Raw genomic sequence first — 22,479 nt, forward strand, 5'->3', positions numbered from 1 at the left:
ACTCCATCTGCCATCACTCCGACCAAGTCACCAACTGATCTATATCCTGCTGTATCCTCTGATGGTCCTCATCGCTACCCGCAAATCCACCTACCTTTGTGTCGTCCGCAAACTTAGTAATCAAACTAGTTACATTTTCCTCCAAATCATTTATATATATTACAAACAGCAAAGGTCCCAGCACTGATCTCTGAGGAACGCCACTTGTCACAGCCCTCCATTCAGAAATGCACCCTTCCACTGCTACCCTCTGTCTTCTTTGACCAAGTAAGAAGTTTAACAACACCAGGTTAAAGTCCAACAGGTTTATTTGGTAGCAAAAACCACACAAGCTTTCGGAGCTCCAAGCCCCTTCTTCAGGTGACCTGGTGTTTAACCTGAACCTGGTCTTTAACCTGGTGTTGTTAAACTTCTTACTGTGTTAACCCCAGTCCAACGCCGGCATCTCCACATTCTTTGACCGAACCAGTTTTGCATCCACCTTGCCAGCTCACCTCTGATCCCATGCAACTTCACCTCCTGCACCAGTCTGCCATGGGGGACCTTGTCAAAGGCCCATGTAGAAGTCCATGTAGACAACATCCACTCATCAATCATCTTCGTCACTCCCTCGAAAAACTCGATCAAGTTCGTGAGGCACGACCACCCCTTCACAAAACCATGTTGCGTCTCACTAATATGTCCACTTATTTCCAAGTGGGAATAAATTCTGTCCCGAAGAATTCTCTCCAATAATTTCCCTACCAGTGATGTAAGGCTCACCGGCCTGTAATTACCTGAATTATTCTTGCTACCCTTCTTAAACAAAGGAACAACGGGGGGAGGGAAGGAGAGCACGTAACGGGGTGGGGAGGGGAGGGGAAGGGAAGGAGAGCGCGTAATGGGGGGGGCGGGGGAGGGGAAGGGAAGGAGAGCACGTAACGGGGGGAGGGGAAGGGAAGGAGAGCACATAACGGGGGGGGAGGGGAAGGGAAGGGAAGGAGAGTGCGTAACGGGGAGGGGGGGAGGGGAAGAAAAGGAGAGCGAGTAACTGGGGGAGGGGAAGGGAAGGAGAGCGCGTAACGGGGGAGGGGAAGGGAAGGAAAGCACGTAACGGGGGGGGAGCGGAAGGGAAGGACAGCGCATAACGGGGGGGAAGGGGAAGGGAAGGAGAGCGTGTAACGAGGGGGGAGGGGAAGGGAAGGAGAGCGTGTAAGGAGGGGGGAGGGGAAGGGAAGGTGAGCGTGTAAGGAGGGGGGAGGGGAAGGGAAGGTGAGCGTGTAACGGGGGGGAGGGGAAGGGAAGGATAGCGCGTAACGGGGGGGAGGGGAAGGGAAGGTGAGTACATAACGGGGGAAGGGAAGGAGAGCGCTTAACGGGGGAAGGGAAGGAGAGAGCGTAATGGGGAAAGGGAAGGAGAGCGCATAACGGGGTAAGGGGAAGGGAAGGAGAGAGCGTAACGGGGGAAGGGAAGGGGAGAGCCTAACGGGGGAAGGGAAGGGGAGAGCCTAACGGGGGAAGGGAAGGGGAGAGCCTAACGAGGGAAGGGAAGGGGAGAGCGTAACGGGGGAAGGGAAGGAGAGCGTGTAACTGAGGGGGGGGGGGTGCTAGAGGGAATAACAAGGGGAGGGAAAGGGAGAGGTAAAGGCCAGGGGGGAAAGGAGTGATTATGAGGCGAGGGAAAGAGCGGGGGTCAAGGGGGGGGGAAGAGCGGGGGTCAAGGGGGGGGGAAAGAGCGGGGGTCAAGGGGGGGGGAAAGAGCGGGGGTCAAGGGGGGGGAAAGAGCGGGGGTCAAGGGGGGGGGAAAGAGCGGGGGTCAAGGGGGAGGGAAAGAGCGGGGGTCAAGGGGGAGGGAAAGAGCGGGGGTCAAGGGGGAGGGAAACAGCGGGGGTCAAGGGGGAGGGAAACAGCGGGGGTCAAGGGGGAGGGAAAGAGCGGGGGTCAAGGGGGAGGGAAAGAGCGGGGGTCAAGGGGGGGGGAAAGAGCGGGGGTCAAGGGGGAGGGAAAGAGCGGGGGTCAAGGGGGAGGGAAAGAGCGGGGGTCAAGGGGGAGGGAAAGAGCGGGGGTCAAGGGGGAGGGAAAGAGCGGGGGTCAAGGGGAGGGAAAGAGCGGGGGTCAAGGGGGAGGGAAAGAGCGGGGGTCAAGGGGGAGGGAAAGAGCGGGGGTCAAGGGGGAGGGAAAGAGCGGGGGTCAAGGGGGAGGGAAAGAGCGGGGGTCAAGGGGGAGGGAAAGAGCGGGGGTCAAGGGGGAGGGAAAGAGCGGGGGTCAAGGGGGAGGGAAAGAGCGGGGGTCAAGGGGGAGGGAAAGAGCGGGGGTCAAGGGGGAGGGAAAGAGCGGGGGTCAAGGGGGAGGGAAAGAGCGGGGGTCAAGGGGGAGGGAAAGAGCGGGGGTCAAGGGGGAGGGAAAGAGCGGGGGTCAAGGGGGAGGGAAAGAGCGGGGGTCAAGGGGGAGGGAAAGAGCGGGGGTCAAGGGGGAGGGAAAGAGCGGGGGTCAAGGGGGAGGGAAAGAGCGGGGGTCAAGGGGGAGGGAAAGAGCGGGGGTCAAGGGGGAGGGAAAGAGCGGGGGTCAAGGGGGAGGGAAAGAGCGGGGGTCAAGGGGGAGGGAAAGAGCGGGGGTCAAGGGGGAGGGAAAGAGCGGGGGTCAAGGGGGAGGGAAAGAGCGGGGGTCAAGGGGGAGGGAAAGAGCGGGGGTCAAGGGGGAGGGAAAGAGCGGGGGTCAAGGGGGAGGGAAAGAGCGGGGGTCAAGGGGGAGGGAAAGAGCGGGGGTCAAGGGGGAGGGAAAGAGCGGGGGTCAAGGGGGAGGGAAAGAGCGGGGGTCAAGGGGGAGGGAAAGAGCGGGGGTCAAGGGGGAGGGAAAGAGCGGGGGTCAAGGGGGAGGGAAAGAGCGGGGGTCAAGGGGGAGGGAAAGAGCGGGGGTCAAGGGGGAGGGAAAGAGCGGGGGTCAAGGGGGAGGGAAAGAGCGGGGGTCAAGGGGGAGGGAAAGAGCGGGGGTCAAGGGGGAGGGAAAGAGCGGGGGTCAAGGGGGAGGGAAAGAGCGGGGGTCAAGGGGGAGGGGAAGAGCGGGGGTCAAGGGGGAGGGGAAGAGCGGGGGTCAAGGGGGAGGGGAAGAGCGGGGTTCAAGGGGGAGGGAAAGAGCGGGGGTCAAGGGGGAGGGAAAGAGCGGGGGTCAAGGGGGAGGGAGAGAGCGGGGGTCAAGGGGGAGGGAGAGAGCGGGGGTCAAGGGGAGGGAGAGAGCGGGGGTCAGGGGGAGGGAGAGAGCGGGGGTCAAGGGGGAGGGGGAGGGAGAGAGCGGGGGACAAGGGGGAGGGAGAGAGCGGGGGTCAAGGGGGAGGGAGAGAGCGGGAGTCAAGGGGGAGGGAGAGAGCGGGGGTCAAGGGGGAGGGAGAGAGCGGGGGTCAAGGGGGAGGGAGAGAGCGGGGGTCAAGGGGGAGGGAGAGAGCGGGGGTCAAGGGGGAGGGAGAGAGCGGGGGTCAAGGGGGAGGGGAAGAGCGGGGGTCAAGGGGGAGGGGAAGAGCGGGGGTCAAGGGGGAGGGGAAGAGCGGGGGTCAAGGGGGAGGGGAAGAGCGGGGGTCAAGGGGGAGGGGAAGAGCGGGGGTCAAGGGGGAGGGGAAGAGCGGGGGTCAAGGGGGAGGGGAAGAGCGGGGGTCAAGGGGGAGGGGAAGAGCGGGGGTCAAGGGGGAGGGGAAGAGCGGGGGTCAAGGGGGAGGGAGAGAGCGGGGGTCAAGGGGGAGGGAGAGAGCGGGGGTCAAGGGGGAGGGAGAGAGCGGGGGTCAAGGGGGAGGGAGAGAGCGGGGGTCAAGGGGGAGGGAGAGAGCGGGGGTCAAGGGTGAGGGGGAGGGACAGAGCGGGGGTCAAGGGGGAGGGAGAGAGCGGGGGTCAAGGGGGAGGGAGAGAGCGGGGGTCAAGGGGGAGGGACAGAGCGGGGGTCAAGGGGGAGGGACAGAGCGGGGGTCAAGGGGGAGGGACAGAGCGGGGGTCAAGGGGGAGGGACAGAGCGGGGGTCAAGGGGGAGGGACAGAGCGGGGGTCAAGGGGGAGGGAGAGAGCGGGGGTCAAGGGGGAGGGAGAGAGAGAGGGTGTCAAGGGGGAGGGAGAGAGAGGGTGTCAAGGGGGATGGAGAGACAGGGTGTCAAGGGGGAGGGAAAGAGAGGGGGTCAAGGGGGAGGGAGAGAGAGGGGGTCAAGGGGGAGGGAGAGAGAGGGAGTCAAGGGGGAGGGAGAGAGAGGGTGTCAAGGGGGAGGGAGAGAGCGGGGGTCAAGGGGGAGGGAGAGAGAGGGTGACAAGGGGGAGGGAGAGAGAGGGTGTCAAGGGGGATGGAGAGACAGGGTGTCAAGGGGGAGGGAGAGACAGGGTGTCAAGGGGGAGGGAAAGAGAGGGGGTCAAGGGGGAGGGAGAGAGAGGGGGTCAAGGGGGAGGGAGAGAGAGGGAGTCAAGGGGGAGGGAGAGAGAGGGTGTCAAGGGGGAGGGAGAGAGAGGGTGTCAAGGGGGAGGGAGAGAGAGGGTGTCAAGGGGGAGGGAGAGACAGGGGGTCAAGGGGGAGGGAGAGAGAGGGGGTCAAGGGGGAGGGAGAGAGAGGGGGTCAAGGGGGAGGGAGAGAGAGGGGGTCAAGGGGGAGGGAGAGGGAGGGGGTCAAGGGGGAGGGAGAGGGAGGGGGTCAAGGGGGAGGGAGAGAGAGGGTGTCAAGGGGGAGGGAGAGAGAGGGGGTCAAGGGGGAGGGAGAGAGAGGGGGTCAAGGGGGAGGGAGAGAGAGGGGGTCAAGGGGGAGGGAGAGAGAGGGGGTCAAGGGGGAGGGAGAGAGAGGGGGTCAAGGGGGAGGGAGAGAGAGGGGGTCAAGGGGGAGGGAGAGAGAGGGGGTCAAGGGGGAGGGAGAGAGAGGGGGTCAAGGGGGAGGAGAGAGAGAGGGGGTCAAGGGGGAGGGAGAGAGAGGGGGTCAAGGGGGAGGGAGAGAGAGGGGGTCAAGGGGGAGGGAGAGAGAGGGGGTCAAGGGGGAGGGAGAGAGAGGGGGTCAAGGGGGAGGGAGAGAGAGGGGGTCAAGGGGGAGGGAGAGAGAGGGGGTCAAGGGGGCGGGAGAGAGAGGGGGTCAAGGGGGAGGGAGAGAGAGGGGGTCAAGGGGGAGGGAGAGAGAGTGGGTAACAGGGGGAGGGAAAGAGAGAGATGGGATTGTGGGGAAAGAGATTGGAGGCTGTGGAAACCAGGGGGTGGTTGGGTGGTGCAGAGACTGTGGATGGACTGGGACTCGGGAGAGAGTGATCGAGTACTACTCTGAGAAAGAGTGATACATAACAACAGTGTGATCAAGAAATCAGCGCATACTGAGAGAGTAGCCCAAGGGCAGGCTTTATTTTTAATTTCAATCTTGCGTCATGCTGTGATAACTTGAGTACTGACCATATCCCCAGACTGGATGTTTGTCATTTTCCCAACACAGCAAGAGAAATCTCCAAATGTGCATTTTAATTATCGGTAATGTACTGAATTGAACGGCAACAGTAAGAAATGTGCCTATGTGTTCTGAACTGAAATGACGACAAGGCTACCAAAATGGTCCGCTGAAAATCTGATAGCATTCTGTTCAGGTGCAATAAATACTTTCCTTATTATCTTTGGTGGTGAGATAGTAAAATTCACTGCCACCTGCAGTGGTTAATGAGAGCAGCATAGAAGCATTTAAGGCAGGTTTGTCCAAACTCCAGCCCGCAGGACAGATGTGGCACCCAAGACTCTAATGCGGCTTGCCACATTGTTGGACTCGGTTGTTGAAGCTTCATGCAGATAATTTTGAAAAATGCTGTGAGCCCAGTTACCCAATAGCAAGCTGGTTTCTTCAAGCTTTTGGGTGTTGATAATTATCTGTTGCAGCATGGGAATGATTGGATGTGGAAGAGCTGGACCTTGGAGATATCAAGTGGTCTCCATTTTAATTTACTCTGAGGCGGAGGGAGGGGAGGGGGTTGATCGGAGCTCAAGAGAACTCAAGTCGGCTTGTGGAGGTACTGCCCTCGTTGTGGCGGGCCCCACGAGGGCCTTTATATGACGGGCCAGATAGAGCTCAGGTGAGTCCCAGAAGAGCTTTTTATGGCAGATCCAAGGAGGCGTTTTCTGCAGCGGGCTCCATGGGGCCTCAGACAGGCCTGAAAAGGGCCTTGGCACAGCTAACCGGGAAGGACATCTTTGTGAAAGGGTCAGTGAAGATAGCGTGTGTATATGCACGTGCACCGGGGGGGGTGGGGGGGGGGGTGGGGGTGGGGGTGGAGAGGAAGGGGGGGCACGTGTGCCGGGGGAGGGGAGAAGAGCACACGCGCCAGGGGGGGGCGGGTGGGGGGCAGAGGAAAGGGGGAGCACGCGCGCCTGTGGGGTGGGTGGGGGGGAAGAGAGCACGCGCGCCTGTGGGGGACAGACGGGGGGGGGGGGGGGGGAGCATGCGCGCCTGGGGGGGACGGACGGACGGGAGCACGCGCGCCTGGGGGGGGACGGACGGACGGGGAGCACGCGCGCCTAGGGGGGGGACGGACGGGGGGGTGCACGCGCGCCTGGAGGGGGGGGAACGGGGGGCGCACGTGCACCTGGGGGTGGGGAAGGGGGGGCACGTGCATCGGGGGGGGGGGGGTGGGGGGAGAAACGGGGGGCATCTGCACCTGGGGGGGACGGGGGGAGCACGCGCGCCTGGGGTTGGGGAAGGGGGAGCACGTGCATCGGGGGTGGGGCGAAGTGGGGGCATGTGCACCTGGAGGGGGGGATGGGGGGACATGCGCACCTGTGGGTGGGGAAGGGGGGCACGTGCATCGGGGGGGTGGGGGCGGGGGCACGTGCACCTTGGGGGGGGGGGCACGTGCACCTTGGGGGGGAGGGGGGAAGAAAGCGGGGGGCACATGCACCTGGGGGCAACGGGGGGCACGTGCACCTGGGGGGGGGGGGGGGGGGACGACATGCACCTGGGGGGGGGGGGGGGGTGGGGAAGGCTGGGCACCTGGGGGGGGTGGGGAAGGGTGGGCACGTGCACCTCGGGGGGGGGGGGGGTGAGAAGGGGGGGGGCTCGTGCCCCTGGGGGGGGGGGTGAAGGGAGGGCACGTGCATCCTGGGGGGGGGGGGGGGGGGGGGGAGACGTGCACCTGGGGGGGGGGGCTCATGCCCCTGGGGGGGGGGGGGGGCACAGGGGAGCACATGCACCTGGGGGGGGGGGAGGGACTCCAGTAATGGGGCAGTGTCTGCATCTGGAGACGGCAGCACATGTGTTCTTGTGGGGAAATTGTGCGTTTGCATATTTGGGGCAGCGGCACCGAATGGGTACATGAATGAAATTGTCTCCCTGTCTCAAGATTCTCGCTCACCCTCAACACAACACATATTCACACACCCACTCAGTGGGTGAGAGTGAACACCCAAGACTCTCTCATCTGGACATTTTTAATCAATTACTCTTTTTTAAAAAACTCATCAAATTCATGTTCTGACATTGTTTTGCATTTACTCAGTTATATTCAGTTTATCGCCATGCCAAAACTTTCTCATCGGCCCCTTGAGTGAGAAAAAAAAAATCCAAATGTTCCCCCCAACCCCATGCAGAAAGGTTGAACAAGCTCGATTTCAGGGAAGTGAGATAAACACATGTGGAAGAAAGAAATTGAAGCACATGTTGAAAGGGTGAAGTAAAACACATTAGGTAAAGGCTCATGTGGAGCATTAACACTGACATGGACTGGTTGGCCAAATGGCCTGGTTCTGGGCTGTAAATTTTTACTTAATAGTAAAGTAACACTACCTTACAGCAAACCTAAGCAGTTAAATGGTTAACGAAACTAGGAATACAAATAAAATGCAGAGAAGGTTGAGAGTTCAAGAATGTGGAGGAGAGACCTTGCTGTAACCTCCCATGAAACTCTACATTCACTGAAAATCAAGTAAAAACACTCCAAGCAGAGCCCTGTTATTGCTGATTCAAGGACTGATAATATCACCCGCCTATCTTATAAATATTTATCCTAAACTTAAATTGCTCAGACTCAATCCATTAAACACATAAGGTCACCTTCACAAGGTCAAGTCTTCTGAAGCTATTTCCCAGAACATGGATGACATACTTTTGGTGGCTTCATCTAATCTTCTATTAAATTAATGATAAATTCACAAATAAAAGTTAAGACTTTGATTTGTTGTGCAGCACCCAATGGTGTCTCTCAGGTGTTTCAAACACTTCTCACACATTGAACTGCTTTAAAGGAAAAATAATAGAACTTGAATTTATATAGTGCAGTTAACATAGTAAACATCCCAACAGATGTATTATGGAAGAAAATAAGGCAATGTTGGTAAGTATAAGATCCTGTAATCAAGGGATGATTGTGGTTGGGAATGGAGCATCATCGATTTCCAGATCAAGTGTAACAATTGTTAGATAGTATTTTTTTCTTGATTCAAAACACACAATTTACTTCAGCCCAAACCTACATGAAAGATCCCTGACTTTACAACTAATGTTCCTCTACCCTGCATACCAACTACAAGATTGATAACCTGGGCCCATGCTCAAAAGTAGACTATAAGAAATTATTTTACATACAAATCCTTAAAGCTAACTAGAAATGAGATTAGAAAGCAGGACTTCCAAGGTAGTAATTTCCAGTACCACGTCCTAGTCAGCATAGAATCATAGAATCCCTGCAGTGCAGAATGCGGCCATTTAGCCCATCAAGGCTGCATTGACAACAATCCCACCCAGGTCCGATCCCATAACCCCACGTATTTACCCTGCTAATCCCCTGACACTAAGGGGCAATTTTGCATGGTCAATCAACCTAACTGGTTGTGAAACCTACTACTCCACTCACCTGATGAAGGAGCAGCACTCCGAAAGCTCGTGATTCCAAATAAACCTGTTGGACTTTAACCTGGTGGTGTGAGACTTCTTACTGTGCTCACCCCAGATATCTCCACATCAATCAACTTAACTGGCACATCTTTGAACTGTGGGAGGAAACTGGAGCACCCGGAGGAATCCCACGCGGGCATGGGGAGAATGTGCAAACTCCACACAGTCACCCGAGGCCAGAATTGAACCTGGCTCCCTGGTGCTGTGAGGTAGCAGTGCTAACCACTGAGCCGTGTGTCTCAGAACTGAGACCAATGCCCTCATGAAGCCATTTGATAGTGGTGTTGGGGAACGCTCAACTAACTTGGTAGGAGGCTGGGAACCAGGATTAGCATTAAAAAGTAGAAACAAGCTGCAGAAAGGATTGGGAGAGACAGACAGCTCCAGCATAAGAGTCAGGAACACGTTAAATGGGGTCAAACAAAGAGGGACTGTAATAAGGTTTGAATTAGGTTTACAATGCATGTATTTAAATGCACAAAGTGTGGTCATTAAGTTTGATAAGGTGCAGGCACAGATGATCACTTGGGAATATCATGTTGTGACAATAACAGAGGTTATGAGGTAGAGTTGGTGAGGATAATGCTATTTGTTGTGGTGTACACTTCCAAGTGACGTTTGATAAAGTGCTATATCACAAGTTGGCCAGCAAAGATGGAATAAAATGGACAGTGGCAGCATGAATAAGAATTTGCCAGAGTGACAGGAAACAGAGCACTGGTGAACCTCTTTGTTGGATTAGAAGAACGTAGAGAATGGCGTTCCCCAGGGATTGGTACTAGGACCACTGCTTCTTTTGATATAAATTAATGACCTTGACTTGAGTGCACAATGCACAATTTCAAAACTTGCAGATGAAAGAAAGCTTGGAAGTATTGTGATCTGTGAGAAGGACAGTAATGGACTTCTAGAAAACAGACAGGCTGGAGGTATTTTCAGTCACATGGCAGATCAAATTTTAATGAAGTGTGAAGTGACACGTGGGTAGCAAGAATGAGAAGAGACAATATGAAATTAACAAATCATTGAAATGACAGGACATGTTGAGAAAGTGATTAGAAAAGCATACAGGATCCTGGGCTTGATAAATAAATGTATAGGTTTAGAACTTCCAGTCAGTGGCAATGCTGGGCACATTTCCTGCTCACAAAGTTTTTTCCTGACCATTACTTCTGGGAACTTCCAATCCCAACTGAAGCATAAATAGGCAGTGCAGGGTTTTGTGGTCATAACCAGCGAGCATAGTAGTCTGGGGGAAGGAAAAGACATGTCCCCTATTTATGTCTAACAATGTCGGACAAGTTCTTCCAGGGTCTTTTAATGAATGACTGTGGGCTAATAAATGGGTGAGTGAACAGTTGGGTGGGAGAGGTGGTCAGATAGGTTGTTGGTTCTGGTGTGGTGATATAAACAGGGCCTAGTTTTAAGGCTGATAAAATTGGATATCCTAAATTAAAGAATTGGGCATATTAAAATCAAACAGTCAAACCTCAGGCAGGCCAATTGTACAAATACACGAATGTGTCTGGGCCTGACCCATCAACCACCCATCAAAGGTCATTGCATTCTACTGATACTTAGCAGGAGATCATTGCACCTTATTGAAATGCACCGGCCTATTGTTAGAGGCCCAGATCGAGCCAGACTTTGTGTCACCGAAAACTCCTGCAGCTACATGTAAGCAACAACATGGAGATGGACGCCTGGGGGGGGGCGGACCCTGTTGTCCTGTCAGGCAAACATCAAGAAACCCACTGGGTATTGGAACCCTCTCCTGGGACCTCATTGGCCGGAAGCCAGAGAAGTTTCTGGAAAGGCAAGCAGCCAGGGGGATAAAGGAACACATTTTCAGACAAACCAGCAGCGAAGACTCGACGAGGGAGGTGACCGTGACCATTTGGAAGACTGACCAGAGAAGGAAGGAAGAAGCTGCCATCGAGACTCACCTTCGTGACGACGGACCAGAGGGACTCAGAGAATCGAGCCTACAGTTTAACCAAAACATCTTGCGGATAGTATACTTGAATCTGGGGTATCCTTTTGTTTTATGTGGGTAATTTAAGGGTTTATAGTGTTATTATTAATAAACTTGTTGAACCTTTACTTGTGTTTGTCCTTTGTCCATCTTGCAAATAAGGGCACTGGAGTAAAACCTTGGAGTAAGCAAACTGGTCAAAAGTATCTGAGAATTAACAGGTACAACACTGGTTTCTGGGGGTGGAAAGTGCAGGCAGGGGAGGGCTTTCGGGTATCAGGACTAATTGATTTCACACCTAGTGGTAGTCATTGGGTGGTGTCATTGAGGATTAGTCATGTGGTTGGAGGATTGTCGGGTCTGTTCAGGGACTGTACTCAGGGTCAGCAGGTAGCTGAGTTGGGTGATCAGGGATGGTGATTGAGGGGGTCAATTATAATGCTCAGTTGAGTTATGCAGTTGTTAGGTCAGGTATTAAACTGTCTAACATTTCCTGGATAAGTTTTCAGGGAAATCCCACGTATCTGGCCCAAGTCTCCGCCCTAAGCTCAAGGTCAGAGATATGCGCCAGAGAGTCCCAGACTGCAGAGAATTAGGCCATTGCATGTTTAAACTTCCCAGGCAGTTCCCACTTAAATCTTGCATCAATACTTCCACAGGGCCTTGAAATGAATCTTCCAGTGTCTGGTGATCCAGAGACCGGAAGATTTGGACCAATGAGTACAAAAACAAGTATGTTATTACAAACTTTAATTATTAGTTTGGCCTCCAAATGGAGTATGGTATCCAATTCTGGTGTCCCAATTTGATGTTCAAAGTCATGAGGGGTATAAAATCTACTGTCTCATTCTATCCCCAGATCTCCTGATTCCTTCTAACAATATCAGCTTTGAATATATCGAGTAAATGAGCGTCCACAGCACTAAAGGTAGAGAATTACAAAGATTTAAAACTCTGAAGAAATTTCTACTCACTCAGTCCTAAAATGACTAACCACTAACCCTCATACTACAATCCCTACTTTTGGGCTTCTGAGCCAGGGGAAACAAACTTTTAGCATCTGCACTTTCAAATAATTTCAAGATTCAATGAAATCGCCTCTTGTTCTTCTAAATTACAGGCAATATCGGCCCATTTTATTCAATCTCTCCTCTCATTCCAATTTAGTACATCCTCATTACTCCCCTTCTAAAGGCAAAAATATGTGCCTTTGAAAAGGAGATCAAAATTCTTTATAGTACTCCAGCTGGGCCTTACCAAAGTTCAGTATAACTGTAACAAGACTTAGACTCTTATGAAGTTAATGTTTCAAGTCCAAATGGCCCTTTTACGGAAGAGTAGAAGGGTCATTTGGACTCAAAACGCTAACTGTGCTTCTCTCCACAGATGCTGTCAGACCGCCTGAGTTTATCCAACATTTTCTGATTCTATCACACCCTTTGTCTTTTCTTGCCTGACATCTTTGTCATTTAATCTCTCTTTCCTATACCTTATACCAGACCTTCCCTTTTGTTCTTTCCCTTCCTTCTTTCAATGGCATAAAACACATCACATCTCTACCTTCTTTCAGTTCTAAAGAAGTCATATTGAAATTTTAAATCTGTTTCTCTCCATAGATACTGCCTAACCTGCTGAGTATTTTTAATACTTTGTTTTTACTCCATGTGACAGTTCCATGCCCAATTAATTAAGCTGTTCATATCTATTTGCAGCTTCTCTGCATCCTCCCTATTGTTTACCACCTGGTTTTGCATTGTCAGCAAAATTGAAAATATTACACTTGATCCCCTCATTGATTTAGACAGTAAATAGATGAGACCCAAGCATGGATCCATGCAACACTACTCTTATTACACCCTGCCATCTAAAGAGAACCGAAATGACTGTACTCTGACATGGATTTATACAATTCATGGATTTATAATTCTGAAGATACTCCTACTGAAATTCTGCAGCATTAGTTTTGTTGTCAGTCACTTTTCAAACGGCAGACAATCAAGATTAAAACCAATTTTCCACTTTAAATTTGAAACTGAACTTTGTAGTCATGGTTGAGAAGGAAAATAAACTTGAAGAAAAATTTATATTATAAACCAATAAATTTACTAGCAGAGCCCATTCTGGAGGCGTTTCATTTAAACATCGTGAAATGTACAGCTGCTTGCTGTTAAGAGATCCCAGCAAATTTTGAGCAGATATCTCAATCATGCATATTTTTCAGTAGTAAGTTGCTTCAATACATTGCATTCCAATAACAGAGGATGAATGAGATTTCTTTATAATCGTCAAATTTGTTCACTTCAATATGTTTGGGCCTCGTGCTGTACACAGAAGCTATTTATGAAAGGCAAGTGCATGTATTTTTTTCAGAGGTTGTCAGGTTCGTTTTTTAAAAAAACAGTTGTTCCTTTTAAGGTGGTGAATGAAAATAAAGACGCAACAGAAAACAAGGTTTACTCTTTATTTTGTTGAAATGTAGTTCTAAAAGCATTGTTTCCCTAGCCTCCTGCTTGTTTTTTGTGGCTAACTGGCTGCCAAAAGCAACACCATGTAACACCCTGAAGAATAATTACAGGTGTACGTTATTTTGTTTAGAAAAATTAGCAGTCTATTCTAGCCATTTTGTATTGGTATAGTCTACTTTGCAGAATACTTCCTTGTTCTCATGCTGTATATCGCCCCAGCTTACACAGGGTTTTTTTTTAAACACACCTCTGGCAATCCGCTCTTTGAACTTTTGACGCAAGGACAAGTGAGTTTCCAAATTTATTAGTTACACCTTTAAGAATGTGCATTTAAATACAGTGATTATTTCAAATCACTATTATATAAGAGCATAAAAAATAGGAGTAGGCCATTCAACCTATCGAGCCTGCGCCACCATTAAATAAGGTCACGGCCGAGCTGACTGAGGCCTGAACTCCACTTTCCAGCCCGTCTCCATGACTCCACTACACTGGGGACGAGAATTCCAAAGACTAACGATCCTCAGAAATTTCTCATTTTAGTCTTAAATGGGAGACTGCTTATTTTTAAGTGGTGACCCCTGGTTCTAGATATCCTCTTGAGAGGAAACATCCTCTCAGTGTCTACCCTTAAGCCCTCTCAGAATTTTATATATTTCAATAAGATCACCTCTCATTCTTCTAAACTCCAACCAGCATAGGCCCAATTTGCTCAATCTTTGTGCGTAAGACAACCTCTTCATCCCAGGAATCTAGTGAATCTTCTCTGAACTGCTATCTTCCTTAAGTGGGGAGACCAAAACTGTATACCATGCTCTAGATGCAGTCTTTCCAATGTCCAAGTTGTAGCAAGAGACTTTGCTATTTTTATGTTTCAGCTCTTTTGTACATGCCTGAGTTAAGGCTATAATGAGGTCTGGTGGAATTCTGAGCATCAGCGAGTTTATTGGTGAATAGGTGCTACTTGATAACATTGACGTCAACACTTCCCATCAATTTGCTGATGATAGAGGGTAAACTGATGGGGGAGGTAACTGGTCAGATTGGATTTGTCTCACTTGATTTTTAAAGGCAATTGATATATGGTAATTTCCCACTTTGTTGGACATACCAGCATTGCAGCTGCAAGTAAACAGCTTAGTCCGAGGTGCAGCTTGTTTTGGAGCAAAACCTTCAGCCCTATAACCAGGATGTTGTCAAGACCCATAATCTTTGCTGCATGTCAAGTTCTGAGCTGCTGAATCTTTTCTGAATTATCCCATTCAGCACAGATGTAGTGCCATACAACAATGGAAGGGTGACCTCAGTATAGATATAGGACTTCATCTCTACATAGATTTTAAGGTGGTTGCTCCTACAAATACAGTTATAGATACTTACATGTAATCTATGGTTTGGAAAGGATGAGGTTCAGTAGGTTTTTTCCTTTAGTTGGCTCTCTCACCACTTTCTGCAGGCCAGAAATGGCGGAGGTGCTTAATGAATACTTTACCTCGGTATTCACGGTGGAAAGGGATCTGGGTGGTTGTACTGCTGGTTTGCGGTGGACAGAAAGGATCGAGCATGTGGACATAAAGAAAGAGGATGTGTTGGAACTATTGAATGGCATCAAGGTTGGTAAGTCGCCGGGACCGGATGGGATGTACCCCAGGTTACTGTGGGAGGCGAGGGAGGAGATTGCGGAGCCTTTGGCGATGATCTTTGCATCGTCGATGGAGACGGGAGAGGTTCCGGAGGATTGCAGATGTGGTCCCTATATTCAAGAAAGGGAACAGGGACAGCCCGGGAAATTACCGACCGGTGAGTCTAACCTCAGTGGTTGGTAAGTTGGTGGAGAGGATCCTGAGAGACAGGATTTATGATCATCTAGAGAAGATTAGTATGATCAAAAGTAGTCAGCACGGCTTTGTCAAGGGCAGGTCGTGCCTTACGAGCCTGGTTGAGTTCTTTGAAAATGTGACCAAACACATTGACGAAGGAAGAGCGGTGGATGTGGTCTATATGGACTTCAGCAAGGCGTTCGATAAGGTCCCCCATGCAAGACTTCTTGAGAAAATGAGAGGGCATGGGATCCAAGGGGCTGTTGCCTTGTGGATCCAGAACTGGCTTGCCTGCAGAAGGCAGAGAGTGGCTGTGGAGGGGTCTTTCTCTGCATGGAGGTCAGTGACCAGTGGAGTGCCCCAGGGATCTGTTCTGGGACCCTTGCTGTTTGTCATTTTCATAAATGACCTGGATGAGGAAGTGGAGGGATGGGTTGGTAAGTTTGCTGACGACACCAAGGTAGGTGGTGTTGTGGATAGTTTGGAGGGATGTCAGAAGTTGCAGCGAGACATAGATAGAATGCAAGACTGGGCGGAGAAGTGGCAGATGGACTTCAACCCGGATAAGTGTGTAGTGATCCATTTTGGCAGATCCAATGGGATGAAGCAGCAGTATAATATGAAGGGTACCATTCTTAGCAGTGTAGAGGATCAGAAGGACCTTGGGGTCCGGGTCCATAGGACTCTTAAATCGGCCTCGCAGGTGGAGGATGCGGTCAAGAAGGCGTACTGGCCTTCATTAATCGAGGGATTGAGTTTAGGAGTCGGGAGATAATGCTGCAGCTTTATAGGACCCTGGTTAGACCCCACTTGGAGTACTGCGCGCAGTTCTGGTCACCTCATTACAGGAAAGATGTTGAAGCCATTGAAAGGGTGCAGAGGAGATTTACAAGGATGTTGCCTGGATTGGGGGGCATGCCTTATGAGGATAGGTTGAGGGAGCTTGGTCTCTTCTCCCTGGAGAGACGAAGGATGAGAGGTGACCTGATAGAGGTTTACAAGATGTTGAGAGGTCTGGATAGGGTAGACTCTCAGAGGCTATTTCCAAGGGCTGAAATGTTGCTACGAGAGGACACAGGTTTAAGGTGCTGGGGGGTAGGTACAGAGGAGATGTCAGGGGTAAGTTTTTCACTCAGAGGGTGGTGGGTGAGTGGAATCGGCTGACGTCGGTGGTGGTGGAGGCAAACTCGTTGGGGTCTTTTAAGAGACTTCTGGATGAGTACATGGGATTTAATGGGATTGAGGGCTATAGATAGGCCTAGAGGTAGGGATATGATCAGCGCAACTTGTGGGCCGAAGGGCCTGTTTGTGCTGTGGCTTTCTATGTTCTATATCCTTCAGGACTCAGCCTAGGATAGTGCGGTTGAGCTGTTTTTGGTAATTGAGGACCCCCACCTCCATTGTTCAAGAAATGCTCAACATGGAAAAGCACAGATTTATCATCAGAGGAGGCAGTAATAAGCAGGGGTTTCCTTCCCCATGTTTCTAACTTGATCATGGGTGACCCTCGGTCACTCCCACCCAACTTTATACCTTTGTGCCACGTCTAGTGGGTCTGTTCTGTCAGGAGTCTGAGACATTGCTTTCAAAATACGACAGTCAGCCTGTTACTTGACTAGTCTGGGACCGTTCACCTATTTTTGGCACAGGGAATCAAATGTCAGTGAGGACAACTTTGCAGGATTGACTGGACCAGTTGTGCTTTTGTCACACCTGGTAGCTGGGTTGATTCCCAATGGTCCAGCCATTTTTTTCTGAGATATTTTTGTATTAGTTTAATACAATCAAATGATTTGTTAGGCCATTTCAGAGGGCAGTTTAAGAGTCATCCACATTGTTGCAGGTCTGGACTATCTATAGGCTAGACCTGATAACAGTAGATTTCATTCCCTAAGCTACATTAATTAGCCAGGTGGGCTTTTACAACAATCTAGTAGTTTTACATCATTTCTACTGCTTCTAGCTTTTTATTCCACATTTAATTAATCAAATTTAAATTCCACAACTACTATGGTTCTGGTCCAGGCTTCTTGGTTACTGCTCAAGTATTGTAAATCACTATGCTATCCTCTAAAGTGTGAAGTTCCTGAGGCAGTACAATATCTTTAGGTAGTGGCCGTAATTCTCCAGTCCATGTATACATGTGCTAATCATGCTGGGGCTGGAGAATCACAGGGAAGGGGCCACAGCGCATTTAGTGTTGGGGAGAACCCCCTTTGTGATTCTCCTAGCACCCTGTACCTCAGTGTAATCTGGTTCATGCCCATGGCACTTCCAGGTTGGCACTGCCAAGGAGTGGGGTCTGAAGGGGGTTACAACCCTATTGCAGGGTTCTGCTCATGTGTGCTTGGGGGTTTGTGTTACCCTCATGTCTGCGTGATGGGCGGGGGCAGTGAAAGAGAGAGAGATAAAGTTGAATACCGAATATTGTGCTAGGCTTGCAAGTGAATAAATGCATATGCTTTGAGGAGGAATTATTTGCAAGTAACTAGCCTATATAAATGTGACTTGCACATAAATTGTAAGAAGAGCCAAGGACTCTGGAAACAGAATATTGCAATTGACGGAGATGGAATTTCTTCAAAAGACATCAACCCATTGTACACCCATACCTGGATTGTGTCCTGAGGGTCTTGTCTGGAATTCCTCAGCATACATAGGCCTGTTTGAGTATATTGCTTCCTGCTGGGATTGCTCCTTTCTCATATCTCCTGGCTGCATATATCCAGTGCCATGGCTAGATCAAATACAGGAATCAGTAAAAACATAGTTTCAGCCACGCTACAAGTGAACTTTTAAAATAATATTCCACACTGAAGGATTCATCATAACTGTAGTATAAAGATGGTCCCAACAAAACCATTAGTATAAAACCAGCGTTTCATTTGAATCCACTGTAAAAATTAGAGTTCCAATAACATTCATAATTTTAAACTTAGTGCTGAATAATCACTTGCACTGATGCACAAATTGGACACCCCAGATGCATAGCTCATAAATCATGCAATAAGCTACAGCTAATAAATATTATTTTAAGAAAATGCTGTGCAGGTTGCTGCATTGCAGGTGAAATTGGCATTCAAATTAGTTTTACACCACTTCTTTGCAGGTTTCTGGAGATCTTCTGACCAAGTTACCATTGACATTCGGAAAACCCGGTTGGAAATTCTTCCCCAGTTCATCAGTATTATAGTCTAGATTTTTTGTAGTCTAGACTTTTTTCCTGCATTTGGGGACTCTCATTATCACTTGATTTTCAGACATTACAATGGGTATACATGGGAGAGGGTCAGCATTTTGAGGAATCTCTCACAAAGACAAGTTTGAAAGTTATGACATTACATTATTTACTGCTCATTCTTTCCATGAAGTAACAAAATTTAAAGAAATTAGCTCAGATATGGTGATAAAGGTTCAGAATCAGCATTATTATGTACTTTGCAGGTTGAAATCAGTAAAGAATCAATAAAAATAACTCTCTTTATTGACTATGGCTTCACCTCACTGAGCCAGTAAACCCGGAACAAAAATAAACTTTTTAGCACATTTGGAAAATTCCATTAGGGCATCATTTCTTTTCATGGGCCTAAGAGAGAACCACACTTAATGCTGTGTTAAACTCCTTGGATGAATTGGTCATCAATCTACTGCTTGCACACTGAGCCTTGCAATCAGGGCAACTGTGCATAACAGGACTGTAAATAAGCATGTAAGCAATGAATGGAAAATAGTGTCTGGGTTAAAAAATGTACTCTGTTCATTAAAGTTGAACAGATTGCAAACATGTTAGGTGTTGGGGACGGCCTACTGATCTTCAGGCATTGTGTGCACCTTCATTGAGGAGTTAAACTGTGTTGCAATCAGGTCCTAAACATTATTACCTCAGCATACCTAATAGATTTCTATCTTTGCTGGAGTGTGCAACAGGAGGAGAATACCCAAAGTGCAAGTAGGTGGTGCTATTTTAAGGTGATATGGTCACAGCTATAACATCCACCAAAATTACTTCAATGATGACTGATAAGTCACCGCATTACGGATCAGTTCACTGCAGTTGCAGAGCCATCTACTTACCAAGCAGAAACTCTGGCCCTCCAGATAAAAATATTAACTGATTATTTGTGGCTATTTGTTTGCAGGCAGTGTCAGAAGGCAAGATCTAACTGATGGCCTGAAGTGCAAACACACCTGTCCAGCCACTTCTTCTAATCTCCTCTATCACAACTTTAAATACATTGGGTCATCCAGAGGGAAATTTGTATATAAGCACCTGAAATTTGTATGTAAGCACTATAGTGAAACACTCCCCGGGAAACAGGCAACAACATGATCCAGGTTTAAGGAAATCTCAGCAAAACAACATGAGAGTAGGTGGGAACAAGAACAGTGGTTACTCAAGTCTGAACAAATGAATGCACTTCAACAGAAAGAACCCAATACTTAGGAAGGATGTTTACAAGCATTTCAGGTGCTCCAGTCAGACTGCCTTGCTCCATCTTGACAATTCAATTTTCCCCTGCTCTTAGCTTAGCTCCAGAATTTCAGAGGTTCTAAACAAGATGATGATGAAGGCGGTGCCCAGCTTATTTGAATGATATTAGATCACAGAGTGCATTCATTCTGTTGATTGCCAAGATACACCGTTGGGGAAAAAGGATGAGCATGATATAATCTGGGAAGGTTTTCATAGAGTCACAGAATTATATTGGCAAGGAAGTTGTCATACAGTCCATTGAGTCCATGCCAACTCCGTGTAGAGAAATCCAGTCAGTTCCATTCCCAAATCCCTGCAAGTTTATTTCCTGCAAATGTCCATTCGATTTCTTTAGACACCATTCATTATCTCCACTTTCACTATGCTCCTTGGCAGTGGGTTTCAGGTCATTATCACTTGCTGAGTAAAAATGTTCTTCCCCACATATCCCAGCATCTCTTGCCAAAAGCTTAAATCTGTGCTGTCTCGTTCTTGTATGATCACTCAAATGGGAACAATTTTTATTTGTCTTCCTTATCTAAACCTATCATAATCTTGAACAAATGGCCCTCTATCTATCTCCTTTGTTCCAACGAGAACAACCCAGCATCTCCAACTGAATCTTGTAGCTCAAATAACCCTGCATACCCTTTAGAATTGTGCCAGTCTATATTAACTCTGCTTATCTCTTCTGATAAAATGCATCATCTCACATTTCTTTGTATTAAATTCAATCCGCCACTTGCCTGCCCATTCTGCTAGTCTACGTCCTGTCAATTGCCACATCTCCAAGTTTGGTATAATTAACAAATTTTGTAATTTTACTCAGTATTACAACATCCAAGTCATATTATATTATACATATATATATCAAATCAAAAGATGCATTGGTCCCAGCATTAATCCTCATCTTCAGTTTGCTTCCCCTATTTAATGAGACAGTCAACAGAGAGCCATCCTTTCCAAATGTTATCTCTCAAGCAGCAAGTTTTGCTGACTCCAAAGATCAGAGGAGAAATTCAATTAAAATTGGACTCAGCTCATGAGGATTTTATACCAGTTCACTTTGCAAGGTTTTCTTGGTTGGCAATTTAAAAAAAAGATTCAAACAGATTCATGGTCATTCCCCTAAAGCTGTGCAAAGCTTTTAACAATTCCTATTGTGACCGGGTTTTCAATTCTAACTGAGAGGGCTGTGCATTTTCAAAACTGCAGAATGCATAACCCTTTATATAATAAGGCAGATCCAAGTCATTTTTCAGCCTCTGTTTGTAATTTCTTCTTATTTGATGACTGCCGTAGCATGTTAAGAGACAATTTTCCAATTGTTAACAAAAATGAAATTCCAAAAGACAGATTCATAACTAGTTAACTCATTGCTCTCAAAACTAGTTTCCTACCTCTTGCTCAACGATGTATCTTACAATCAGCTAGATTTCAGCTTTCATACCCACTCATTGTCACAAGTATGAGAAGTAAAACAACTTATTTTATGACAATATTAGTTTTCCCTTTGGACAGCAGAAATGTAGTTAATTTGGGTTTAATTAATGTTGGGATACAGGGTTGTCTGCCCCAGGTTTGAATTGCCATTTGTTAATTTCTTACTTGCGTAGATGTCCTGCTCCAGAAGGTGGGTTCATTCCTTTCTCTTCATATCTCTGAGGAACCAAAGAGAGAGAGAGATTGGGACTTATTATGTAATAACATTCATACATTTCTAACCTCCAAACTTTAATTTGTAAATTGGGCAGCAACTCAGTTGGGAAGCAAAGAGAAGTCATCAGACTCAAGCTAAAGAATGGCATAGAAAATTTAACTATTTGGCATGCTTTTCATCTCCTACCCCACCCTGTACCATGGTTTGATACCTTGGCTATTTTATATTATGGTCAGTTTGTCACCATTTTCTCCCACTGCAACTGTGATGATCATTCAGACATACAGGCCAGAATTTTATCGTCCTGCCCACCACAGGAATTGGTGCGGGCAAACGGCAGGATTTTACGGTTTCAGGACAAATGAGGCCATAAAATCCCATCCACAGTGTTTAATGGTTATTTGCTATGAAACTATTTTTTTTAACGTCAAGAGAAATGACTTTATAGACTAGATGTTCAACTGACTGATTTGAACAGATATCAATGTGAAATGCAGGAAACTGGAACAAGAGGACAGGTTCCTGGCAAAAAACCAGAGACATCTATTGTGATATATGACTCCTACCACAGTGAAGTATAAATACAGTGCAGCCTCTACCTCCATCAATCTATTATCAAAGTTGAGTTTTTGGCACCTCAAAAAAGCCTGGTGAGGAGATATTAAAACACCCTAGGGTTCTAAGAAAAAAAGCTAGATAATAGATACACTATTCTGACTTTCCAAATTTCCCTCAATTCCAAGACAGTCTTAGTGGATTGAAATTAGTAAATGGAATGCCACTACACAAGAAAGCAGGAAGAGACAAAACAGGGAACTTCAGACCAGTTAGCCTGACATCAGTCATCAGAAAATTCTGCAATCTTTTACTACAGAAACCTGAACAATACACTTAGAAATCAGTATGATCAAAGTAATTATAGTTTTATGAAAAGGAAAATAGTGTTTGACAAATTTATTGAAATTCTTTTGAGAACATAATCAATAGGGTAGCTAAAGGGGAACTACCCTGTACTTTTTACTTGGATTTCAAAAAGAGGCATTTGCAAAGCTGCCACCAGAAAAGGCAATACACAAGGTAAGAGTTCACAGAGCTGGGGGCAATATATTAGCATGGATGAAGAACTGGTAAACAGATAGGGAGCATAGAAGAGGCAAACTGAGCATTTTAAAGTTGGCAGGCGGTGACAATTGGCGTGCTGCAAGGAACAGTGATGGGATCTCAACTATTTCAAATCTACAT

The 22,479-nt window shown here is 48.4% G+C and overlaps 1 protein-coding gene across 1 annotated transcript in view; it reads right to left on the reverse strand.

Moving 5' to 3' along the window:
• LOC144498708 (UPF0606 protein KIAA1549) overlaps positions 1–22,479 on the reverse strand; it is a 273,369-nt gene that overhangs the window by 12,034 nt on the left and 238,856 nt on the right. The window contains exons 17-18 of the mRNA XM_078220248.1: positions 21,186–21,238; positions 17,716–17,840 (exon numbers count right to left, since the gene is read on the reverse strand). Of these exons, the coding sequence (XP_078076374.1) occupies positions 17,716–17,840; positions 21,186–21,238 (178 nt within the window). The remainder of the gene's footprint in view (positions 1–17,715; positions 17,841–21,185; positions 21,239–22,479) is intronic.

This window comes from Mustelus asterias, chromosome 9 (assembly GCF_964213995.1).
Source record: "Mustelus asterias chromosome 9, sMusAst1.hap1.1, whole genome shotgun sequence".
In the NCBI taxonomy this organism is placed as follows: domain Eukaryota; kingdom Metazoa; phylum Chordata; class Chondrichthyes; order Carcharhiniformes; family Triakidae; genus Mustelus; species Mustelus asterias.